At 35.8% G+C, this 18,834-nt stretch overlaps 1 protein-coding gene across 5 annotated transcripts in view; it reads right to left on the reverse strand.

Annotated features, from left to right (window-relative positions):
• The window catches only part of TAX1BP1 (Tax1 binding protein 1), a 67,089-nt gene extending 51,484 nt beyond the window's left edge, over nt 1-15,605 (reverse strand). For 4 of the 5 annotated variants that reach the window (XM_081283050.1, XM_081283047.1, XM_081283049.1 and 1 more), the window contains exons 1-4: nt 15,469-15,602; nt 9,207-9,828; nt 8,582-8,750; nt 1,273-1,375 (exon numbers count right to left, since the gene is read on the reverse strand). In XM_081283050.1, coding sequence (XP_081139176.1) covers nt 1,273-1,375; nt 8,582-8,750; nt 9,207-9,211 — 277 coding nt within the window. In that variant the 5' untranslated portion in view covers nt 9,212-9,828; nt 15,469-15,602. Of the gene's footprint in view, nt 1-1,272; nt 1,376-8,581; nt 8,751-9,206; nt 9,829-15,468 lie in introns of all 5 variants that reach the window. The other variant, XM_081283048.1, reaches the window with a different exon arrangement.
• Nucleotides 15,606-18,834: the final 3,229 nt, after the last annotated feature.

An 18,834-nucleotide genomic window follows, 5' to 3' on the forward strand; every position in this document is an offset into this window, starting at 1 on the left:
CTCACTTTTAAAATTACAGACAAAACAAATAACAAAATTATTATTTTAATCATTTTAAGGGCTGGGGATGTGGCTCAAGCGGTAGCGCGCTCGCCTGGCATGCATGCGGCCCGGGTTCGATCCTCAGCACCACATACAAACAAAGATGTTGTGTCCGCCGAAAACTAAAAAATAAATATTAAAAAAATTCTCTCTCTCTCTCTCTCTAAAAAAAAAAAAAAAAAATCATTTTAAAGTATACACTTAAGTGTTAAGTACATTCATGGTGTAAAAACCATGCCACTGTCCATCCCAGAACTCTTCATCTTGCAAAACTGAAACTCTGTATCTATTAAATAATAACTCCATATTCCTGTCTTTCATTATATCCCTATCATTCACTATGCACTGGTAGTCACCATTTTAGTGTCTTATCTCTTTGAGTCTGTCTACTCTAGGTATGAATCCATTTATAATGTATTTGCTTTTTGATGACTAGCTGATTTGATTTAGCATAATGTCCTCAAGGTTCATCCAACTTGTGGCATAGGATAGAATTATCTGAATAAGAGTATTAAAAATCTGTATGTGATGCCAAACCAAGAATAAATTATTTATTTATTTATATCCATTTTATAGGAACCTTCACATGTTAGAATCCTATTAACCATCTTGGTGGTTTCCATCTAGATTACTTTCCTCACTCTAATTTGCTACATTCTTTTTTTTTTTTTTTTAAGCAAGGCCACTTTTAATTAAAATTGCACATATTAATGAGACACCATGTGATGTGTGGACATGTGCCTACACTGTGTAATTACGTTAAATGTATCTATCCCCTCAAATATCCCTTCATAGCAAAAACATCCAACATTCTTTTATTCTTGCTTTTGAGAAATATAGTACATATTCGTCATCTATAGTTTCACTACTTGCAATAACAAATCAGAACTTCTTACTCTCATTTACCTGCAACTTAGTACCCACTAATCAAATTCTTCCCATGTCTCCGACCCCTAATACTAGTAATAGTATTGTTTTCTTGTCAAAAAAAATTCAAAAGATATAGAAAGAAATCCACTGTCTTCAATTAAATGATAATAAAAATTTCTAAATGTCTATTAAAATATCATGATATACTTGATATTTACACAATTATGACTTCTGCTAACAAAGACACTATTTTAACTCTGGTACCCAGACATGCCTGAACAGATCATTATAATGGGGTACAATTTTTTAACGGTAATAGGACATTTGGTCTTGTCAAGTTCTACAGTTCTCAGTCCTTACCTTGAAATGTCAGTACACAGTTGACTGTTGATCCTTCTACATATTGTTCAGGCATAGGGGACCATAAAAACGTATAATAATCACGAGCGGTACTCCACCCAACCTAAAGAGGGATAACAAAAAGAAGGAATATAAATAAACAGTTTCATATTATTCAGGTATCTCAAAGGATTTTTTTTCCATATACTAAAGTTAAAACATGCATTTAATGTTTACAGATCACAAATATTTTAAAAAGCATGTCTGCTTTGTTTTTAATTAGGCCAAAGCCCAATGCTATAAAAACCTACACAGATTAAGTATCAGAGTTTCTACCATGTATTCAAATCAATTTGCTATCTAATTTCTCAAGGGTGATCTATAAATGCACATGATCAAATACAAAAAGCTCTATTTTGCTTTAAATCTGAGGTAACTAAAATGAGGGTTTTAAAAAAACTGAATTCTTTTAGACCTTAAAATTTAAGTGTTTTCTTAGACACCCTCCCTTCCAATTGAATCCACTAGCTAACTTCACTAATCTCTCATTTTTGGCAAGTCTTGCCTGTAAGGAATTTATAAATTTGTAGGAGGGCTTTTCACATTAAGATGTTTACATATACAAATAAACCAATGTATCATTTAATGCTAAAATATTTCAATTTAAAACACAAATACATATCTCAATCTGTATTGTGCTGGTAAATTATACTGTGTTAAGTACTATATTTTAGAGATGCTTAGAATAGGTACTTGATATTTATTTCTTCGTAATATTATAAAAATGATACTTTTACCACAGATTTAGAATATATATGTTCTATGATTCTGACTGCTCTAAGTTTACAAACAACAGAATATTGAAGCCAAGTATGCCATTTATTTGTGAGAACATACAAAACTGTTAACTTTGATTATATATATCTGATTCAAATAATATCAGACAGCAATAACCTATACAGTTCACTGAATGTTTGGGGGATTTTGTGGGGTTTTTTGGCTTACTATTATCATCTTCATTATACAAACCAAGAAACAAGTAAATGGCTACTAAAAGGCAGGCAGAATTGGAAACTAACATTCAAGCTCTTCACCACCAAAACACTATTCTCTCCAGGCAGAATAGAACATATCTTCATACTTTCTAAAACTCCACCTCTTTCCTTCCAACACTACTGCTATGACTATAATAATTCCTAAAGAAATACAATTGACAAAAAAAAAAAAAAAAAGAAACAAGGAAAAGAGGAAAAGCTCCATTCCTAGCTGTCCCCCATGAGAAGAAAAACAAAGGGGAAATGAGATCTTTTACCAGATGAGGAAAAGATGTAAAAAGGAAATGACATCAACAAAGTAGCGTCAACAAGATAGCAGAATAGGTGGCCAAGACCTTGTTCTCCCACAGAGATACCAACTTAACAACAATATACAGTCCTTTGTGAGAACTCCGAAAACCAGCTGTAGTACACAGGCAAGCTCAAAGTCAAGAACAGCTGCACTGTAAAGTGTAAGAAGAGCAACTTCATAACAACCACAATAGCCCTTCCTATAAGCTGGCACAATTTAGCAAGATGGGGAGAAGATCCCAGTTTGCAGTTTCTCCCTTGAGAGGGAAAGAACACCACAATATGCACCAAACATTCTGGCTTTTCAGTGGACTGTTCAGGTTTCTGTCTTGCTTAAAATGGCACTGACAGAGAACTAGCATATTTGAGTTGCTTGGCACTGTGGAGAACAAAGGACTGCTCAACAGCTTTTTACAGCACCAGAGAAACTGCAGTATCACAGACAGACACCAGAGGGAGAAAGTACAAACACCTGAATGAGGAATCTGCAAACATCCCAGTCTGAGAAATTAATATGCAAACACCCAGTGAAAACACATCCAAATAAAAGGCTTAAGGGGCCCCCAGAACCTAGACAGGTCATTTGGTGAAGGTCATCCTTGTACAGAGCTAGTCTGGAAAGGTTGAGATAGATGGGTACTTTATCAAATACACACACACACACACACACACACACACACACACACACAAAAACAGAAAAAAATAATAAGGCCAAAAGAAATAAAATAAGTCTTGAGAAAATAACAATAAAGAAACAGAGATTAATAACCTGACAAGGAATTCAAAATAATCATCTTAAAGAAGCTTAGCACACTATCAGAGAACAATATAATTAACTAAACAAAAATGATGAAAACATATGAATGAGCATAGAATAAAGAAAGAAAAACTAAAAAGAATCAAATAAATTGTGGATTTTAAAAAGTCCAAAAGAAGACTTCAACAGCTGACTTAAACACAATTAGGAATCAGCAAACTAAGAGGTCATTTGAAATTACTGAATCAAGAAACAACAACAAAAAAGAAAAAAAAAGGGAAAAAAGTAATACCTAAGGGACTTATGAGAAACCATCAAGTAGATAATATAGTCATTATCAAAGTTTCACAAAGAAAACCAGGGGTGTGGAAAAACTTATTAGTAAAAATGATAGCTGAAAACTTCCTGAACATGAAAAAGAGAGATGAGTACAGTGGCACATGACTCTCATCCCAGCTACTCCAGAGGCTGAGATGGAGAATTGAAAGACCAAGGCCAGTCTGGGCAACTTTGGAAGACCTTGTCTCAAAATAAAAAGGGCCAGAAACATAGTTCAGTGGTGAGCAGCCCCTGGGTTCAATTCCCAGTACACACATCAAAAACAAAGTAAAAAAACAAATCTGAAAAAGGAAATGAACAACCAAATTCAAGAAGCTCAAAGTATCCCAACTACGAAAAACCCAAAGAAGTTCACACCAAGATACATTATCATCAAACTGTCAGTAAAATAAAATCTTGATATAAGCAAAGTGACACATCACAAAGGAAGCTTTTATGAGATTGTAGGGAGATTTCTCAGCAGAAACATTACAGTCCAAAAGGCAATCCTGTAATACTGTAATGGTGGTGTAATATTTCAATCACTCTTAATTCTAGTGTAAAACTTTCCAAAAAAAAGCATATAAAATAACTATAAATGTAAAAACTATGATTAAGGATGGAAAATAAAAAGATAATTTTTAAAAACAAAGTGGAAGAGATATAGTGTACAGTTTTTGCATGCAATTAAACTCATTATCACTTTAAAATAAATTGTTGCAAATATAAGATGTTTATGTAATCCCTATGGAGAGTACATAAACCAGAGAAAATACCTATAGGAGGAGAACAAAAGAAAAAGGTAATCATGCTTATTGAAAAAAAAAGAAGCAACAAAATACAAAAAACAGTAGGAGAGGAAAACCAGTACAAAATAATTAAAAAGAAATGCATAAAACTATTAGCAAAATGGCAATAGAAAGTCCTTCTCTGTCAATAATGACATTAAATGTGAAGGGATTGAACTCCGAACTCAAAAGCAGAGAGTAGCCAAATGAATAAAAACAAGACCCAACTATACTATAAGAGATCCACTTTAAACATAAGGACAAAGGATGAAAGTGAAAAGATATATTTTTAAAAAAAGTGCTTAAGTGGCAATCGAAACATAATAGGTTAGTTAGTCATACATGTATCAGACAAAATAGACTTTAACTCAACCATTCACAAGAGACTTTAAGAAGGACATTATATTAAGATAAAAGGTTCAATTGACCAGAAAGATATATTATAAATATATTCACAAATAATAGCAGACCATCCAAAAATATAAAGCAAACACTGACAGAATTGAAGGAAGACAGAAACAGTAACACAATAATAGATTTCAATACCTCAGTTTTAACAGTGATCAGAAAACCACTGAATAGACGGTCAATGAAGACACAAAGGATTTCAATACTATAAACTAACTGGACCTGATACAGAAGAATACACATTCTTCTCAAGCACACATGAAACATTCTATAGGACAGACTACATTAGGATACGAGACTTACTACAGGCTGTGGGTGTAGCTCAGTGGTAGAGCCCTCAGCTTCACAAAACAATAAGGCTTAAACCTGAAACTATAAAACTTTCAGAATAAAAACAAAGGAGAAAACTTTTATGACACTGGTTTTGGCAATGCTTCTTAGATATGACATCAAAAGCACAGGCAACAAAAGCAAGAATAAACAAGCAAGACTGTTATCAAACTTAAAAACTCCTGTGAAGAAAAAAAAGAAAAAAAAAACAATCATCAGAGTGAAAAGGCCATATATCTGGTAAGGGGATAGTATCCAGAATATGTATAAAGAATTTAGTTTGATTTAACCATTCCATGATATATACAAACATAAAATCATGCTGTACAACATAAATATATACAATTTTTATTTATCAATTTAAAAATAATTTCAAAACCAAACTCCTAAAGTTAAACCACAAAAATGTAATCTTAAATAAAACAAGCAAAGGACTTGAACAGACGTGTTTCCAAAGAAAATATACAAATGAAGGCCGAGAGGTGTAGGTCAATGGTATAGTGTGCCTAGCATGCATAAGACCAAAGATTCAATCTCAAGCACCAGTAAAAAAAAAAAAAAAAAAAAGAAAAAAAGAAATAATACACATGGAGTAAGAACAAATGAAAAATTGCTCAACATCAACATCAATAATCATCAGGCAAACATAAATCAAAACAGTGAGACATCAAATAACATTTGTTTCCTATATTTTCTACTATGAGAGAAGAAGAAGAAAAAATACCAGGAGTCAGGGAAAATGCAGAGAAACTGGACTTACACTCTGTTAATGGAAATGGAAATAAATGATGCAGCTGCTATGGAAAACAGTATGGAGGGATTAAAAATGGAATTACCTATGATACAGCAATTCTACTTCTGGATATAAATCCAAAAAGAACTGCAAACAGGATCGTGGGGTTGAGAAGTAGCTCAGTGGTTACAGGGAAAATTGGCCCATTAGCATGCATAAGGCCCTAGGTTGATCCCCAGTACCACAACAAAAAAAAAAGAAAACAGGACCTTGAAGAGAGATTTGTCCATCTATTCCCATTACGCACAATAGCCAAGAAGCATAAGCAACCTAAATGTTCATTAAGGAATAAAATGTTTAATGAAAATGTGGCAAATCAAAATCTTAATCATATCAAGAAAAACTTGAGGACATTAGTCTAACAAAATAAGCCAGCCACAAAAAGACAAATACTGCATGATTCCACTTATATGAGATATCTAAAATAACCCAACTCTTAGAAACAGAAAGCAGAATAGTGATTGCCAAGGTTCCAGGGGGGTGCGTTGTTGTTCAAGGAGGGCAGAGTTGTTCAGTTTCAGTTTTGCAAAATTAAAAGTGCTACAGAACTTTTGCGTTAACAAGGTGCATACAGTTAACACCATAGTATTGCACAGCTAAAAATAGTTAAGGTATATTTTATATATGTATTTTTTAAAGTAAAAAAAAAAAAAAGTGGCATGTGCCTAAAGTCCCAGCTATTCAGGGCTAAGGCAGAAAGATTAATGAGCCAGAAAGCTCAAGATCAGTCTGCTGGGCAGGAAGAAAGGATAAGGGAGATGGGACTTGGGAGTTGGGGGGAAAATACATCAAAAAGATATTTAGTGCTATGTTTGGTCCTTGCTGTGTTTTCCACAACTGAATCACAATAGCTTTGTCTATTCCTTAGTAGTAAACTAGAATGTTAACTTACACATTTGCCTTCCTGAACTGTTTTTAAGTACCAGCATCCCATCTAAGAGAACAGACACCAGTACTTTAAGAGATTTCATGTATTCCATGATGGACTGTTTGCACCAATAACAGGTACTGAGCCCACCAAGAAGTCAAGGCAAGATAAAACCCAATTGTTTATTTTTATCTGAAATAAGAATTTCTTCAAACTCCTTTTGAAAAATAGACCAACAGTTTTTAGGTTACTCAGGGAAGGAAATGTTGGGGAGAATGCATAAAAAATAAATTCAGAAGTCTCTCAATTTGGAAAGATACAAAGAACAGGAAGGCTCCTTTGGGAAGTTATACCTTGCATTTACGCTCCCACAAAAAAGTATGTTAGAAATACACAAGATGGGCATCTAAAATTATGTAGGAGCCTATTTACAAGAATAAAAAAATCTTAATTAAAAGAGTCAACAGGGCTGGGGTTGTAGCTCAGGGGAAGAGCACTCGCCTGGCATGTATGAGGTGCTGGGTTCGATCCTCAGCACCACATAATAAAATAAAGGTGTCTACCTACAACTAAAAAAATAAAATGTTTAAAAAAAAAAAAAAAAGAGTAAACAGCCAGGCACAGTGGTGCACATAGCTCAGGAGGCTGAGACAGGAGGATCAAGAGTTCAAAGTCAGACTCAGCAATTCAGTGAGGCCCTAGGCAACTCAGTGAGACCCTATCTCTAAATAAGAATACAATATGGGCGGGGGATGTGGCTCAGTGGTCAAGTACCCCTGAATTCAATCCCTGGTACCAAAAAAAGAGGGTCAATAAATCACAAAGTGTTGAAACCCCCCGTTGTTTCTTGTTTTTTCCTGTTCACTTGGTTAGAACTTAATTCTAAAGGCTGCAATGCTGCAGGACATTGAAATGCAAGGAAACTTCCCTTTTATTCCATCAGTAGCAAGAATAAAGAAAAGTACTGCATTTAGAATTGTAACATCAACTTAAACATTGAAAAACATAGGGGAGCAATATTTACCCAATGCAGAACAAAAAAGAGACATTGGCCCAGGCACAGTGGCGCACACCTGTAATCCTAGCAGCTTGGGAGGCTAAGGCCGGAGGATCAAAAGTTTAAAGGCACGATCATGTATAACAATTAGAATTTAAAAAAAAAAAAAAAAAAAAAAGAGTTTAAAGCCAGTCTCAGGAACTTATCAAGGACCTAAGCAACTAAATGAGACCCTGTCTCTAAATAAAATACAAAAAAGGGCCGGGGAAATCAATCAGTTTAGTGTCCCTAGGTTCAATCCCTGGTCTACCCCCTCCCAATCCCCCCTCCCACAAAAAAGTTTTAGAGCTGTACACAAGTAATCACAAATGACTGGAAAGACAGTAAATGATTTAGAACCTTGAAGGAAAAGGTTTTTTTTTTTTTTTTTTTTTTAATTATTGTTGCTTTTCAGGTAGAACTGGAGAAAATGGGGTTTTTAAAAAGGGTCTGAAAATTAAGACACAAACACCTTAAAGAAGATGAACCTCTTGATCACAAAAAAGAAAATCTAATGATGTTTCCAACATGTTTTATATTACTGTATATTGTTATACTACTTCATGGTGATGTTTATAAAATTGAACTTAATGCAGAGACAAAGTTAGTACAAGCTATTTCCCAATCTGTTTAAAAAACAAATAAGAAGTACCTACATGGAAGACATACTCAGAAAGTTTTCTTACCTTAAATATACCAACCCAATCTTTTGGATGTGGATGGATATATGGAGTTAAGGTATAATGACATTCCAGATGTGCATTTGGAAGATAACTCTTGGCCACATTTTGAAAGATGACATGAGCAAAGTTGGAAGTCTGCAATGGGACTTCTTGAAAGGATGTCATTATGAATCTGAAATAAGTAATTCACATACATTAAGAAATTTATACCTTCAAAAACAACTTTAAATGCAAATTTCATATTATAAATATTGAAACTGCTCCTTAAAATGTTTTTAATATAAAAACATAAATTGAAAAACAACTAAGCCAATATGGCTCAGAAAGGTACATGGTGGTTTAAAAAAAAAAAAAAAAAACTGCTTCTATTCCAACCAAAAGAAAATGAACTGGAAGTGTTAGTACACACAATGGCCCCTAGCAACAGACACTAAGAAAGAGAAATAGGGATAATTAAAATTCAGTATTTTATTGGCTACTGGTCAGTTAACTTTTCCTTCCTATATAGAATTCTTGGACTTTACCATCTTCCTCCCTAATCTAGCCCATTCCATCTCTCCCCCCTCTCTAGGTTCTAGGCTCTTACAACTGAACCTAGTGGTAAACCTCTCTGTGTCTGCATTCTTACCCCATGTTTTGATCCCTTGGATCAGCATTTCTCAAACCCAGTTTCACATTAGAATCATCAGGACCCTTTAAGAAGAAAAATAGATGCTGGATATGATAGTGGGCCCCTGTAATCACAGACACTGGGCAAGATGATCACGGCAAGATGATCACAAGTTCAAGGCAAGCCTTGAAACTATGGAGACTGTCTCAAAAATTTTTACAAAATTAATAGCCAGGTATGGTGGCACACACTTATAATCAATCCCACAGACTCAGGATTCTGAGTCAGGAGAATCAAAAGTTCCAGGACAGCCTCAGCAACTTAGCAAGGCCCTCTCTCAAAATAAAAAAATGAAGGTTGTGGATGTGGCTCAGTGGTAAACTCTGAGTTCAATTCCCAATACCAAAAAAAAAAAAAAAAAAAACTATAAAATTAAAAGGGCTGGGGGTGTAGTTTAAAGGCAAAGCACTGCTTATCCAATCTTCTGTACCACAATAAATAATAGTGGTGCATGCCTATAATCCCAGCAAGTCACGAAGCTGAGGCAGGAGGATCTCAAATTTGAGGCCAGCCTCAGCAATTTAGTAAGACCCTGTCTCCAAATAAAAATGACCAGGATGTAGCTCAGTGAAATGTAGACCTGGAGAAAAAAAAAAAAAAAAAAAAAAGGTGATGACTTTCTAGGAGTGGGACCTGTGTGCATGTGTTTATATACATAAAATTCCTCTGTCCCCTACATCTCTAAGTAATTTTAACCCTAGATGCAGCCAAGATAGAGAACAGCTACTTAAGACTCTGACCCAATTCAACCATTTTAAGTCTTCACTACCACTCATTTCTATAAATCCCAGACTCAACCAGCCTTCTTGTGTTCTGATAGAAGTTTGTCGAAATCTCTATATATGATATAAAAAATCTCAGCTTTCTACTTGAAATAGCTCAGCTTATTTGTTCCTCTCTATCTAAATGAATTTCACCCTTTCATTCTGAGTTCAATGATCCTACCTTGACTTCTAATATTCAGGTACCCTTCCATATATTTACTGATTAAAAATAAATATTAAAAATAAAAGTATAATATTGATAAAATACTAATAAAAATCTATTAGAGACTGAATGAATGCTCACTGACTTGATGAACACCAAGCATTAGATAGCAAATAGAACAGTGATGGTGGGTTATAAAAATTGTAAGAACCAAATGTTTTCCCTATTTTGTGCTCTACTTTTGAGAGAAAGGGAATAATTGGGGATTTACTTTTAAAAGCAATTTATGAGCCAAGCACTGTAGCACATGGCCTATAATCCCAGTGACTCAAGAGACTGAGGCAGAAGGATGCCAAGTTCAAGGTCAGCCTGGGCAATTTACCAAAACCCTGTCTCATAACAACAAAAAACAACTTTTTAAAGATAGGGAATAGGGTGGCTGGGAATATAGCTTAGTGGTAGAGAACCCACCTAGCATACAGAACTCCCTGGATTCAATCCCCAGTACTGCAAACAAACAAACAAAACAAAACAAAACAAAACAAAAAAAACAAGCAACCTACAGAGTATGTCACAGGCTCAGTATTATTATTTATTCTACCATACACATAGGAAACTATGATTGACCTTATAGCACTTGCTTGTGAGCTATTAAAACAGGAATCCCTGTAGTAATGGGGGGAAAGAGCCAAGATTTTTATTAATCAAATAAATATAACTTCACAACTCAATGAAATTCATATAAGGCAAGCACAGCCGACTCTTCTGGCTTCCCCTCTGCTTAGTATTGCTTTATCAAACAATATATCAGATATCTCATACAAAGACTGTCAATCATGATCCAGGAAGCAACTGTGGTAAAATAGACTAGTTGTCTTAGCCTCTCCCCACTTGATGTTTACAAGGATTCCAAGGTGAAGCATACATTCAGTAACAATCCTTTACTAACAAAAGAACTTTACTACCAACAACGGTATTTCACAGGACTTAACTGTGAATACGCTCTGCCTGGAAACCTAAAGTATTCAAGAAAATGATAGTTAACTTTAAAAACATTGGGGAACTCTGCCTATAATAAGTAACTGAAGAGCACTATTATTTTATTTGGGTTGTCTGAACTAATCTGAGCTCCCCAGAAGGTCATGATACTAATGACCTGAACCACTAATAATCTCTTTACAAATCAGTGGCTTCACAAAATAGAAAAAAAAAATCCATGTTTCCAACCAGTTATAAAAAAGATACTACTGGTTACAAGACACCAACAAGAGAAACTATAGCTAAATCAATTGAACCAACATCCATTAGATAACAACCACAATTGAGTTAAGCCAATCTGTAATATTTTTCCATTAAGAAAGTGAGTATTGGGGTTGGGGATGTGGCTCAAGCGGTAGCGCGCTCGACTGGCATGCGTGTGGCCTGGGTTCGATCCTCAGCACCACATACCAACAAAGATGTTGTGTCCGCCGAGAACTAAAAAAAAATAAATATTAAAAATTCTCTCTCTCTCACTCTCTCTCCTCTCTCTCTCTCTCTCTTTAAAAAAAAGAAAGAAAGAAAGAAAGAAAGTGAGTATTTAGGTCTATCTGAGGAAGATATTCACTAAGGAGGAAATGAACTAGCTCACCATAAGCTTTCATTGTTTTTAATTAAAAGCTATTTAAGGATGAAACTCTTCCTTAAAATTTAAGTATCCTAAACTAAGCCAACACAGCTGTACCTACTCATAAATTAAGGCAGGTGTTTAAACTTTTGTTTAACCTCATTTTTTAAAATCCATAATCCAACCTTACACTTTTACTTCAATGTTTTTTAGGTATAAAATAGCAAGTGGGTATAGACATCTGTATTTAAATATGTAAATGTAAACAGATCCAAAGGAACTCAAAAAAATATACACCATATAGTCTGTACTCATGAGGGATGTGTGAAAGAGGACTTTAACTTTTAAATTTATTGTTTGCATTCTACAAATATACATAAGTAAACTTTATTGTTCTGAAAGACCAAATTAACATAAAATCTCATTTTTAAATCCTTCCCCAAAACTCAATAGAAAACACATTACACTTTAAATATATTTGTGATGCTTATGTCTGAAGAGTAAGAAAATTTGTGATCACCCTATTAATAAGCCTTCAATCTAGGGCTGGGGCAATAGCTCTGGGGCAGAGCACCTGCCTAGCATGTATGAGGCACTGAGTTCGATCCTTAGCACCACATAAAAATAAACAGAGGCAGGGCTTGGGTTGTGGTTCAGCGTTATAGTGCTCCCACTGCACCTGCGAGAACTTGGGTTAGATCCTCAGCACCACATAAAAAAATAAATAAATGAAATAGAGGTATTATGTCCAACTACAACTAAACGGAAAAAATAAATAAATAAGTAAAGGTATTCTGTCCATCTACAACCACAAAAAAAATTTTTTAAAGTCTTCAATCTCTCTCCAACACTCTAAAATTTAAATGCTATTATAATTATAGAAATATATTATAAGTCATCCCATTATCCTTGTTATTCATTTTTATTTTTATTAAACATAGGTTTGTTATTTTTAAAAAGTGAACATGGATGGATACAACCTGAAAATTACATCACAAATCAACTCATTTTAAATTAGTAAAATAAAATTTGTAATTCCCATACAGTTCCTCTGGTTCACTCCTTCCACAGATAAGAAATAGAGTGAAGTGATGAAAAAGCTTAGAGAAGTGCTGGAATTCACTGAGAATACCAAAGCCATGCATGCACATGGCCCAGTGGAGAAGCAATATGCAAAGTCACTGCATCATCTTGTGGTAATGCCTGGGAAGTGTAGCTTTGTGGGGAGGGGGTGTTGAAAAGAGGAAATACAGTATTTACACACAAAAGTGGAAACATGACACTTCATAATATCAAATTCTGCTTCCTATACTCTAAAATACATCTCCAGAAACAATACAGTAAAACAGCATATCAAGAATAAGTAAAAATTTTCCAGTCAATAATTAAAAGACCAGATACACCTGGGAAGCAAAGTCCCTATCAGTTAAAGATACTCAACTAATTATAGAAGAAATGTCTTGATTTCTGGAATTTGTTTTAAAAACAAGATTGAAAAAATCTGTTCCATTTTACTGTTCATTCTTTTTGTACATGTCTGAGATTTTCCACAATAAAATTAGTAAAACCAAAGCAAATAGAGAAGCAGACTAGCTGAAAATGTAGCTCAGTGGTAGAGCACTTGCCCAGCATTTGAAAAGTCCTAGGTTCAATCCCTAGTACTGAAGAAAAAAGAAAAGAGGGTAAGCAACAGACCAGTAGTAAAAACTCCATGTGTCACTTAATGCAGTAGAAACATTACGCACTTTTTTATATGAACACTTAGAAGTATCATAACTCAAGTAGTGTTAGGCAGAGTTAGCAAAAGTTTTCAAAATCTTCATTTAAAAAAAATGTGAACCTTTAGAAATTACTTCCAAACTTCAGTGCTGGAGGACACAAAAACATCTAAATGGTTAAAATATCTAGCATTCAAAGTTTCCAATTACTCTTAATTAAGCTCAAACATTGAGCTGTATTACAGACCTCTACTCCAGAAAATACTGTTTTCTGGAAGGCTAAAGCAACGCCCCCAGTGTATTAATCTGGGCACTTGCAAACATTCCAATCTCCATAATCCTTTACAACTGAGTGCTTAGATTGCCCACGTCACCCACACTACTTATTTACCTTTTTTTCTAAGTTGATTTCTAAAATGCTATGGCCTTGCCCCCTAAATATTAGGGGAAAGAAAACTTTTAAAGGTTTACTTTTAAAACTTTTTCTTCTAAAGGTTTATTTAGGACAAAATAAGCTTTAAAAAGCCAGAATGCATAAGGTCCAAATTTTACAGAGTGATACACATGGCTGCAATCCTAATTGGAAAGAGAGGCCTGCAGTTTAAGAATGTGGTGACTAGAAAACAAATAGTACAATAAGTCGTTCTTGAAGCTAAACAGATTGCAAAAAAAATCATAATAATTATCTAGCTTCATAAACCACTCCAAGTTTAATCAAATAATCCTTCAAGAAATTAAGTTTACCTTTAAGAAGAGAAGAACAAAGGGAAGAGTTTGGCCTTAGTTCCTCTTCTATACCTGAAGGGCACTTTGAGGACAATCAGCCCACTTTAATGTTATTCAAATGATATTTTTAAATGCTTTTGGAATTGAGCACCAAAATTATATTTAGTAATTGCTCATGCACAATTCGTATAAATTTTGCCAGAACTGAAAGAATTAAGATGTGCCCATCTAAATCTAACATTTAGATGTATAATTCATAACCACCCTATAAAACCTAAAATCTAATATACGAACAAAGTCAAATGTCACAGCGTTTCCGAACAAAACTGTTATCAATAACGTATAACATATTTCTTTATTGCGAAATAGAGAAATAAACACCAGGTAAATTAACAGATTTCCAGAGCAAGGAGTGCCAGTCAAGACTTGTCCACCACCTGAAGACCTGCAGGGTGTCTGGTGGGGGGTGAAGGCAAGGGAGGGAGAGTTATGATACACAGAAAAGTTGACTAAGGAAAAAAAAAGTGATTGTCTTCAGAAGACTTCTTAAAAACCTCTTCTAGCACCGAGAAGAGGGGGCCCTTTACAAACAGATTAAGAGCTAAACTAATCCGGAGCCCAGGTGAAGTAGGAAATCAGGCCAAAACAGCTAACCACGCCCGCGGGCCTCAAATGTAGGCGGCGCAAAGAGTCTCCGCCTCCTTCTCCACAGGCGACTCAAACCAAAACAGCTGGGTTTTGCTCTGCAGAGGCAAACTCAAGCGTCCCTGCCGGGCCCGCCTACTTGTTTCCCCTGTCTAACCTACACACACCATCCTGAAAACAGCCACCCTAGAGTTGGGTCTTGGACACAACAGTCTCCCGCTCCCCGAGGGTGACCCGCGTCGCTAGCCCGCAGCCAACCTGCCCGGTCGCACACAGCAACCCAGAACCGCAAAGGCCTAGCCCACCGATTCCCTACTTCGTGAGGCGGCCCCAGTCGCCTTTCCAACTCCAAGGCTGCTCCGAGTCGCCCACGCACCCGTCACAACCACCTTCCGGGTGGGAAGAACCGTCCTTGGGAAGGAAAACATCGTTACATGGTAGCTTAGTCACCACAGAGACCATTTCCAAGACCCGTCAGGCCCCTAGATTCTAGGGACTTTGGCGGGGAAGTGGGGGCGGAATGTAACTAGAGCCCCAAGAAGACTCCACAGGGGGGTCCGCCCCGCACGAACCGGAGCGGTCCGGAAAGACACCTTACCCAGGGAAGGGTTCCCAGGCGGAGGGGGAAATGTTAGACTGGTTTCCAATCCGGAGCCGCCATCAGCCGCCTAACCTCTTCCGCCACCACCACCTCCTCCTTCCACCCACCGGGTACAGTTTTCCTCCGAGCCGAAAGCCGGCGCCACGTCACTTCCGCCCACGGGGCAGCCCCTTCCGCCGCTGGCGCCGCGCAGGCTTGGCCCGCCCAGCCCGCCGCAACGCCCCCCACCTCCTGTTCCCTGCGCCCAGCCTTCTTGGCCTGGTATCGCTGGACCCTCAACGGTCCCTTCAGTACCTTTTGTCCCTTGCGGCTGCTACTCTCCTCCCTTTGGCCTTGGCCTTTCTGTCAGTGACCTATTCGCAACAAAACAGGATCCTTTTGAAACTTAAAGTAACTTACTAGCGAGGTGGAAAGGGTCGCCCATAGGCTTGTAGGACACTACCTTGTCACTGCCTGCATCATACAAACCTAAGTCACCTGTTTTATAGATAAGGAAATAGCCAGAGAACACCAATGCTTTCTCCCAGCTCCTGGCTGTCTTGTGCTTTTTTGAACCACGATGTGTTTCTTTATTGGAAGCTAAGCTTTTATATTCTCATACCCTGATTCTATTCCCCGTCACTCCGCCAGTGGCTTCTTTGCACCATATTTCTGTGAAATGTTAACTGCTTTTATATATATACACATTATCTTGTGTGCGTGAATTTTGTCCTGTGTTTCTGTTTAATTATAATTTCTAAAATCACTTTTGACTGTTATGTATCCTACCTTCCTGTTTCAGGCTTTCAGTTTGAGTCCTAACTACACGTAAACAAGTATTTTCTATTAGAATTCTTCATATTCCTATGTTGCCATAAAAAATCCTGATAAAATTTGCAATATCATCAGTGAAGAAAAATAATAAATTAGTTCACATTAAATCTTGAAACACCTAATAAATAACATAAAAAAAATCCTCTTCCGAGTACTTGCATCTTTGCTTCCAAATATTTGACATGACATTAGTTTCCATAGCACAGGTCTTTAGTATTTGCTGATTGTTTCTTATGTTCAGTTAATGAAATCAGAAAAAAGTGTTTAATACAAACTGAAATGATTAATGTATTTTGTGTAGGTATTTTTATATTTTTTTATTCTTAATTTCCAGAATTTTTAGAACTTATTTTACCCAGGAAGCTCTTTGTTTTAGAATTTTAACTTGCTCTATTCCTTTTAATAATGGTCTCTTGAATTTTTATACCGTATTTCTCTCAGAAAGATAAAAATATATCCTCATGTTATTTAACTGAATTTAAAAAAATAAATAGTCTGTTGTATGTATGGCAGTGAGATGAGAATCCACAATTCCCTATACAAAATCTTTCTGCCAGATGAATTTCAGAACTCAGAATTTTGCAGACTTTAGAGAATTATGTTACATGATATTCTACAGGGCCTAGGAGAAGAACCCATAATCGAGGTAACATGGGGATGGTGAAATTATAAACATCACACTAAGTAGGATTAATGAAGCATGTAGTCTCATTTCAGAGCAGGTTTTTCAGATCAGGTTTTGCCAGTTTGCCACCTTGACTCTAGGTAAAGTCAAGTTTTAATGGCAAACAGGTCAGGACAGGTTTTGTCACCAATGTTAAGAAAACATTTGATTTTCTGTGTTTTAGGGGAAGTTCAGAATGGTAAATAAGGGAACACAGAGCTGTTCAAAGAATTATTGGGAAATCAATCACTGAGCAACTCAACAATTTTTCTGGAACAATTATACTTTCAGGCAGTTGTCCTAACTTACCACATATACGTCTTCTATGTTTTGATTAGGAAAATATGTTGATTTGATCATAAAACATGCTGTTCCTTTATCTGAAGACTTATGTAAGGGGAATAAGAAATGAATCCTTGAAAACTGAAATAACAAGTATAAAATGAATAGTAAGATTATTCAGAGATGGGAGAAGTCAGAAGAGACCTGCTTACCAGTACACTTTCCATTTAACTTCAATCTTAGGAGTAGGCCTAAACTGTTAAGTTAGGTAAAAGAAGTCAGCAGAAGACTTCTCCATCAAAATGTAGGAACTCAGGCAAAGGAATCAGGTAGGGAGGAGACTTACATAAAATAATAATTCCAGTTTATGGAATACACTGTGCTTTCCAGGCACTATACTGCCACTTCCCACAGCGGTCCTGTAAGTTAAAATCCTCATTTTGTAGAGGAATATAGGCTCAGAAGTTAAGTAACTTGCAGTTAATCACAAAAGAGAAAGAGGGAGAGAGAACACAACTTGAACTTCAGTCTGACTCCAAAGTTCATGTATTTCCCATCATGTCATATATCTTCTTGGTTAAGTGTTTTTTGTTCATATACTGTGTGGTCTGAGAAAAACAGAATAAAGCATGGATTCTTCCCTAAAGTTGCTTAAAATCTGGTTAAGATATTTATTACAATATTGTATAGTTGTTAAGTTGTAGGAAGTACACTCTTAAAAACATTATTTCTACTTTATTATTACTACTGAATAATTTTGAAATTAGCAAGATTTTGTGAGAGACTGCTCTCTAAGATATGAAATATTAACAGGAGTTGAAGAGGTAGAGAAACCTCTTGCTTGGGCAAAATTATATAATTTAAGGAGCATAAATGGGACAATTAGGTGGCATACATGGACTGAAAATTAACAAATGAATTCAAATAGGCATGTTTTATTAAAAACATCATCACTGGTTTGAAAAAGCCAAGCAAATGAGTTGTTATCTTTTGGTACAGTGTATTTTCTTGGAGGTGTCATGTATAAAAGATCACATTTGCTATAAATGATTTTCATTAAAAAATACATCTGAAAATCTTTTTTTTGTTAAGGGGGTTTTAAAGATGGAATTTAAATAATCATAGACTTTGAACAGGCAGAGAAAAAAATATAAACCCTCTAAAACAGGGTTATTTTCTATTTAACCTTGCTGTTAGATGTTATCAATGTACTCCTTGCTCCTTGTTGCTTCCCAAACATTACCTATCCAGATGCTTGTTAAAACACTGCCCCTTTGGGGCTGGGGTTGTGGCTTAGTGGTAGAGCACTTGCCTAGTATGTGCAAGGCCCTGGGTTCGATCCCCAGCACCAAATAAAAATAGATAAAATAAAGGTATTGTGTCAAACTACAACTAAAAAATAAATTTAAAAAAAAAAAAGGTTCATGCTATTCAGTCTCCACCTTCTCTCCCTGTAGCTGTCCTTGACTGATCTCCAAGTCGCTCTTCCTCATTTATTGAATGTTATCATCTAATGCATCTCTATCACAAGACCTTCAATTTCTACTTGGATAAAATTTAAAAAACAACATTCTAGCCTTTTAATTTCTTGAATCCCTCATCTC

Source organism: Spermophilus citellus (genome assembly GCF_964194105.1).
Source record: "Spermophilus citellus genome assembly, chromosome: 3".
In the NCBI taxonomy this organism is placed as follows: Eukaryota; Metazoa; Chordata; class Mammalia; order Rodentia; family Sciuridae; genus Spermophilus; species Spermophilus citellus.